Source organism: Gopherus evgoodei, chromosome 2 (assembly GCF_007399415.2).
Source record: "Gopherus evgoodei ecotype Sinaloan lineage chromosome 2, rGopEvg1_v1.p, whole genome shotgun sequence".
NCBI classification, from domain to species: Eukaryota; Metazoa; Chordata; order Testudines; family Testudinidae; genus Gopherus; species Gopherus evgoodei.
In genome coordinates this window covers 114,822,086-114,828,790 of record NC_044323.1, presented here as the reverse complement: position 1 = coordinate 114,828,790, position 6,705 = coordinate 114,822,086, and the positions used below count along the sequence as shown (strand labels likewise).

Genomic DNA, 6,705 nt, shown 5'->3' with positions numbered 1-6,705 from the left:
AAACCAATTTCTGACTACTGGGGTTAGGTGGAAACCTCCTGGGGACATGTTATAAATGTCTACTGCAAGGCTTCTTGTACCTTCCTGTAAAGTTGCTTTTACTACCTGCTTTTGGAGACAGGATATTGAACCAGATGGACTGCTGGTCAGATCTAGTGTGGTATTTCCTATGACTACTGACAGATCAGGTTGCTTGGTGTTTTTCAACAAGTTATCCATTTGTTGTAGTTTAAGTGCTAAAATAGTAATGTCAACATATTTTTTTTTCCAAGTTGCTGTGAAACTGACTGTTGGTGTAATCATACTTGCACTCTTACTGGAGATAATCCAAAGTGCTTTTCTTGTTTATAAATGGAAATGCTCTTAATAAACATGCCTGTTTCCTCTGGGCAGCAATGAACAAAAGCAAGAAGTGTACAACTGCATATTCCTGCCAATTAAATGTTATAGTGGCTCTCATTCAATTTTGAGATTTGCAGATGCATAATTCTTTGCATTGATTTTTTGGTTGACATAGGGTACCCTTTTGCTTTCCTAGTTAGGTGTATCTGTCTCCTCAAAATGTGCAAGTCTCCAGAACTTTTTAAAGAAAATTGATTTACACCTTTTGTGGGCATTTTTTTATTACAGTGGTGTCAACTCTGTATATGATTACAAAAATTCTCAGTGTTACAGCTTCACTTGAATGTTTCCTGTACCCTGCACTGATAAAATGCAAAAACATCTTCTAGAGAAGGTACCAAACGGGTCTGTGTTCACAGAGCGCAACAATCTTAGGGTGCCAGTTCTAAAAGAGAAAAGTGCAGAAAACAAAAGTTCAACATTTGTAGGCCATAGCTCAGGAAAGTACAAATTGAACTTTAATTACAGCCTGATCTATCAGCCTTAGGGCCCCAATCTTGTAACGATTTAACACTGTGAGTGGTGTCATTGAAGCGAAGGAGATGACACCGTGTGCAAAGTAACACACAAGCGAATTGTTGCAGGATTGAGGTCTAGGTTCCAGGAGTCCTGGGCCCTCTAGCAGGGGCCTAGAGCATCTCCCCTTGCCTGCTGGGGCCATTAGCTGAAGGGCAGCAAACGGGGGTGAGGCGGACTCTACATTTGCACGCCCCGAGCATTCAAAAATTGAGTCCGGCAGGCCCCAAAACGTCAGTAGCCGAGGAGTCAGACGCGAGGGCCTGATTTCCGGCGCGCGCCTGGAACCGGCCGGGAGCGGCCTCGGGGGGCCGGTGCAAGGCTCCCCGGGGTCTGTGCCGACGGGGGCGGGAGGCGGCCCGCGGTTGCGTCACCGTGAGGGGGGACCGGGCTGGGACTCGCTTCCGGTGTCCCCAGCAGCTTCCTTGAAGCTGTTTCCGGCGCGCCCCGGAGGCACTTGGTGGTGGCGGCGGGGAGCGGAGATGGCGGCGCCCGGGACCCCAGTCACCGTGACCGTCACCTACAGTAAGAGGCGCCCAGGGAGCGCGGGGCGCAGAGGCCGGGTCTCCCCGGGGCACCGCTGGCTCCAGCCGGTGTCACTAGGGGTCCGCCCCGGCCCAGCCCGCTCGGCTCCCGGGGGAGGCGGGTCCCGCCGTCGTGGCCGGGTAGGGGAGCGGTCGCGCCCCGCAGGCAGGGCCCGGGCCCGGCGATACCCTTTCCCCGGTGACCCCCGCAGACCCAGGTCCCGTGTCCCTAGCGATCAGCGCCGCTCCCAGGCTCAAAATATCCCCCGGGTCCATCCGACCGACCGGGCCCGGCCTGTGCCTCTTGTAGCGCTGGACCACGCGGTGCTTAAACACCAAATCCCGCAGCCCCACAAGGGCTTTGAACCAGCAGCACAAAGTCCTTTTTGCTTTGCCCTGATATGAATAGTGCAGCGGCAGAAGCCCAGATCTGGGATCGTGGTCTCCTTGTGCCAGGCGCTCCATACTCAAGGAGGAAGAGAGAGTCTCCCTCATAAATGTTTAAAACAAAACTAATAACTTAGGCACTAATCCTGCGGTAGGTAGACTCCTCTGCCCATGTGCAACCAAACTAAACTCAACATCGGTAACATGGGAGTTAATGCTCTTTTTTCTGAATATATGCCTAGACAGCTGACAAAACCAAAATCAAGACATTTTTGGAAAATGTGTCAACAATTTTGATGTATTTAATAAATACAGGGAGACGGTATAGCCTTGTGGATAGAGCAACAGCTACCTGGGTGTATTTGGGCAAATCACTTCACCTGTCTGCCTTTATTTCACTGTCTGTAAAATGGGGATAAAGATATTGACCAGCTTTTGTAAAGCTTTTTAAGATCTACTGATGAAAAGCGTTATATTATTATTACTTATATTGTGAAATGCCCACGCAGGTAAACAGTACTTGATTTATGGTAGAAAAAGAAATCAGGCGAGAAAAACTCATAAATTTCAAGAAGGCTGGTGTTCCTCCTGAGAAAAGGATATAGGCATCTGGACTTTTAAATTAATCATTGTAGTACAATTATGTAATCTAGATATTTAATCTATTAACAGGAGCTTTTTGCTGCAGTTTCATTCTTGTTGACTTTATCTCATGTTTACAAAGTAGGGTCCCCGATCCTAGAGTTGTAGGTATGTGTGTGAGGGCTTGGCTACACTTGCAAGTTACACCACATTAAAGGAGCCCTGGGCACATCAGCTCGCTACCGGTACACGCTGCAAAGCACATAGAGCACTCTGACTCCATGGCTGCAGCACTCCTGGTATTCCACCTCGGCGAGTAGAATAACATTTGATGCGCCCCCGCTGGAGCGCCTCAGTGTCAGTGTGAACAAGGTGTTGCATTACTGCGCTCTGATCAGCCTCCGGAAACGTCCCATAATCCCCTTAAGTGGCCACTCTTTTCATTGTTTTGGATATGCACTTTGAAAGCTCCTTTTAACGGCAGCATGCTTATCTGCTCTGAGACAAAGCAACCATTACTGTGGAATGCTGTGTGAGAGAGAGAGGCAGGGAGGGGAGGAGAAGGGGAGGTCTGCTGCCATCTGAATTTACAAGACAGCATGTTGACATGCTCTCAGCCCCCCAAAACCCACTCTCTCCCCCCACATACACACAACACACTCCCTGTCACACTCCTCCCCCACCCCTCTATTTGAAAAGCACGTTGCAGGCACTTGCATGCTTTGATAGCTACCACAATGCAGTGCTCTCTGTCGCTGTTGCAAGAGCTGCTAATGTGACCATGCTAGTGCGCTGGCAGCTGTCAGTGTGGACAGACTACAGCGCTTTCCCTACTGCGCTCTACAAAGGCTGGTTTAACTCAAAGTGCTCTACATCTGCAAGTGTAGTCATTGCCCTTAGTGTCTGAGGGTATGGCTACACTTGCAGCTGTACAGTGCTGGGAGTTACAGCTGTCTTCATACAGCTGTGTAGGGAAATCGCTGCAGTGTGGCCACACTCACAGCTACCAGCGCTGCAGTGTGGCCACATTTGCAGCATTTGCAGCTCTGTTGGGAGTGGTGCATTGTGGGCAGCTTTCCCACAGAGCACCTCATCCCATTTTGGCGTTGTGGGAAGGGGACGGAAGGGTGCAGGTCATTCCGCTTCCTGTCCCAACGCCTCATGGTGCATTGCTACACATCCCAGCAGTTTGGCGCCATTGTGAGTCTGCAGCACGATTTCTGTTAGAAATGGAGCCCAAGCTGCTGAGGACTTTGCTGATGAATGTCACCAGCACATCACGTTTGGCAGTTGAGCTATTCCTTCAGCTCCAGAGTGACAGTGAAGAGTTCGACGATGATATCGATTCGCCTGATGCGCATGACACTAAATTGCTTGTGGCAGTAACGGACATGCTCAGCACCGTCGAACTCCGCCTTTGGGCTCAGGAAACAAGCACTGAGTGGTGGGATCACATCGTCCTGCAAGTCTGGGATGACGAGCAGTGGCTGCAGACCTTTCAGATGAGAAAAGCCACTTTCATGGGACTGTGTGCTGAGCTCGCCCCCACCCTGTGGCGCAAGGACACGAGATTGAGAGCTGCCCTATCAGTGGAGAAGCAGGTGGCTATTACAATCTGGAAGATGGCAACTCCAGACAACTACCAATCGGTCGCGAACCAGTTTGGAGTGGGAAAGTCGACAGTTCGAATAGTGTTGATGCAAGTTTGCAAGGCCATTAATCGCATCCTGCTAAGAAGAACCATGACTCTGGGGAACGTGCAGGACATTCTGGATGGCTTTGCACAAATGGGTTTCCCTAACTGTGGAGGGGCGATAGATGGGATGCATATTCCTATTCTGGCACCACCCCACCTGGCATCTAAGTACGTTAATCAGAAGGGGTATTTCTCTGTGGGTTCTCCAAGCGCTTGTGGATTACCGTGGGCGTTTCATTGACATTTACACAGGCTGGCCTGGAAAGGTGCATGATGCACGCATCTTTTGGAACAGTGCCCTGTTCAGGAAGCTGCTGGCCGGGACTTTTTTCCCAGACCGCAAGATCACAGTAGGGGACGTTGAAATGCCCATTGTGATCCTTGGAGACCCCACTTACCCGTTAATGCCATGGCTCATGAAACCATATACAGGGAAGCTTGACAGGAGCAAGGACCAGTTCAACTACAGGCTGAACTGGTGCCAAATGACTGTGGAGTGTGCTTTTGGCCGTTTGAAAGGACGCTGGAGATGTCTTTATGGGAAGCTAGACTTGGGGGAAATCAACATCCCTGCGGTTATATCCGTGTGCTGTACCCTCCATAATATTTGTGAAGGGAAGGGTGAAACATTCAGTGAGGAATGGACCTCCGAGGTTCAACACCTGGAGGCTGAATTTGCACAGCCAGAGAGCAGGGCTACTAGAGAGGCCCAGCACAGGGCTACAAGGATTAGGGATGCCTTAAGGGAGCAATTTGAGGCTGAAAGCCAACAGTAATGTTTGTGCCTTGCACAGGAGTGAAGTGCAGTGATTACAATGATTTGCAGTCCCTGTTTTTCCCTTGGGGTACAGTATGTTTCACTTTCTGCAATAATAAAAACTGTTTTAAAAGCCAAGAAATCATTTATTCAAAATACAGTACATAAAAGGGCAGGGGGGTAGGGTGCTGAACTGTACAGTCAGAGGTTTGAATATGTCCTGCCTGGAGTGCTGTGCAATGCCTGCTGCACTTCAGGATTAATATGCTGCATGGTGGTGGGGGTTGCGTGCATAGGGTAAAGGTCATAGTTCTCAGGGCTGGTAGGCGAACGTACAGGTGTTGGGGGCAGCTGGTGGTGGTAAGAACCAGGATGCTGGAGAAGTGGGTTTTGAGCAAACAGTGGGGCACAAGGGAGGGAGCTTTGGGGGGGGGCGGGTTAGCACGGTAGTGATCTGCCTGCATGGCTACAAGTGACTGCAGACAGTCCGTTTGGCGCGTCAGGAGGCATATCAGCTGCTTTGTGCTTTTCTTGGTAGCCAATTCCTTTCTCCTGCTTTGTGTTTCCCTCCACTGATGCATTTTCTCTCTCCAGTCCTGCAGCCTCTTATTCTCTCTGGCATACTGATTCATAACTGCTTTCACCAAATCTTATTTGCTTTTTCTTGGTTTCCTCCTCAAGTTCTGTAGTCTTTCAGCAGGCTGTGATAGGGCCGGAGGATTCAAGGACACTTAAAAAAAACAGAAACATTTGTTACAGAGGCTGCATTGTTTATAATCACAGTGAAGGAGTTTGTAGACTATTTGTAGCATCATTTACACATAGCAAACATAGCACAGAGAGGCCACAGCAGCGAAGACATGGTGAGTAATGGGGAATGAGTGATTAATGAAGCCATGTTTCTGCCGCGGCTCACCTGGGAAGGGGAGCTGCTTGAGTCAGGGCTCACTGGGGTTTCTGTGCATTGGGGAAAGCAGAGAGCAGCTGGGGGGGACCTGCAATGAACACTATCCCTACATTTGCCACAGGATTTTATCCTGCCAGATATCTCGCTGATGCGAGTTACCTGGGAAGAGCGGGAGGGTCTTCTATTGCAATGTGGATTCCGCCCTGATCCCTATGCAGCTTGCCTGTGTGCAGCAATGGTCCCTCCACCCCTCGCGGCACAGTGGTGCGGACGCGTTAGCCTGACTGGGACAAGGACCACAGTGGCTCTCCCTATAAACTTGCGCAAGCGCATTGCCCACGCTCTAGCTGAAACTTTTGAAGAGATTACCGAGGCCGATTACCGCAACATGATAGACCACATCAAGGCATGCATGCAGGCAGCCATAACCCCCACCCTCCTCTCCCAAAACAGTTCCATTCTAAAAATAAAATCTGCTTACCGGGAACCCACTCTTCTGCTTCTTCTTCACCAAGTTCCAGCTGCTGCGACGGGCAAGCCTCCTCCTGGCTTGAGAAGAGCTCCTGGCTGCATGCCTCCTGAGACTTCAGGGTGTCTCCCACCACCTCAGTAGCCTCACTCTCGGTTTCCTCTACACCCTCCCCCTCCTCTCCCTGCTCTGAACTGTCCATCGTGGTCCTCAGATTGGCAGTGGGGTCACCCCCAAGTATCGCATCCAGCTCCTTGTAAAAACGGCAGGTTGTAGGGGCAGCACCTGAGCGGCGGTTTCCCTCACGGGCTTTGCAATAGACACTGCGCAGCTCCTTTACTTCAACCCTGCACTGCACCGCATCCCGTTCATGGCCCCTTTCCAGCATGGACTTTGATATCTGGCCATAGGTATCATAATTTCTACGGCTGGAGCGCAGCTGTGACTGCATAGCTTCCTCACCCC

The 6,705-nt window shown here is 50.4% G+C and overlaps 1 protein-coding gene across 2 annotated transcripts in view; it reads left to right on the top strand.

Annotated features, from left to right (window-relative positions):
* The first annotated feature begins 1,205 nt into the window (after nt 1-1,205).
* The window catches only part of BAG1 (BCL2 associated athanogene 1), a 37,284-nt gene continuing 31,784 nt past the window's right edge, over nt 1,206-6,705 (top strand). The window contains exon 1 of one of the 2 annotated variants that reach the window (XM_030551523.1): nt 1,206-1,443. In XM_030551523.1, coding sequence (XP_030407383.1) covers nt 1,401-1,443 — 43 coding nt within the window. In that variant the 5' untranslated portion in view covers nt 1,206-1,400. The remainder of the gene's footprint in view (nt 1,444-6,705) is intronic. The other variant, XM_030551524.1, reaches the window with a different exon arrangement.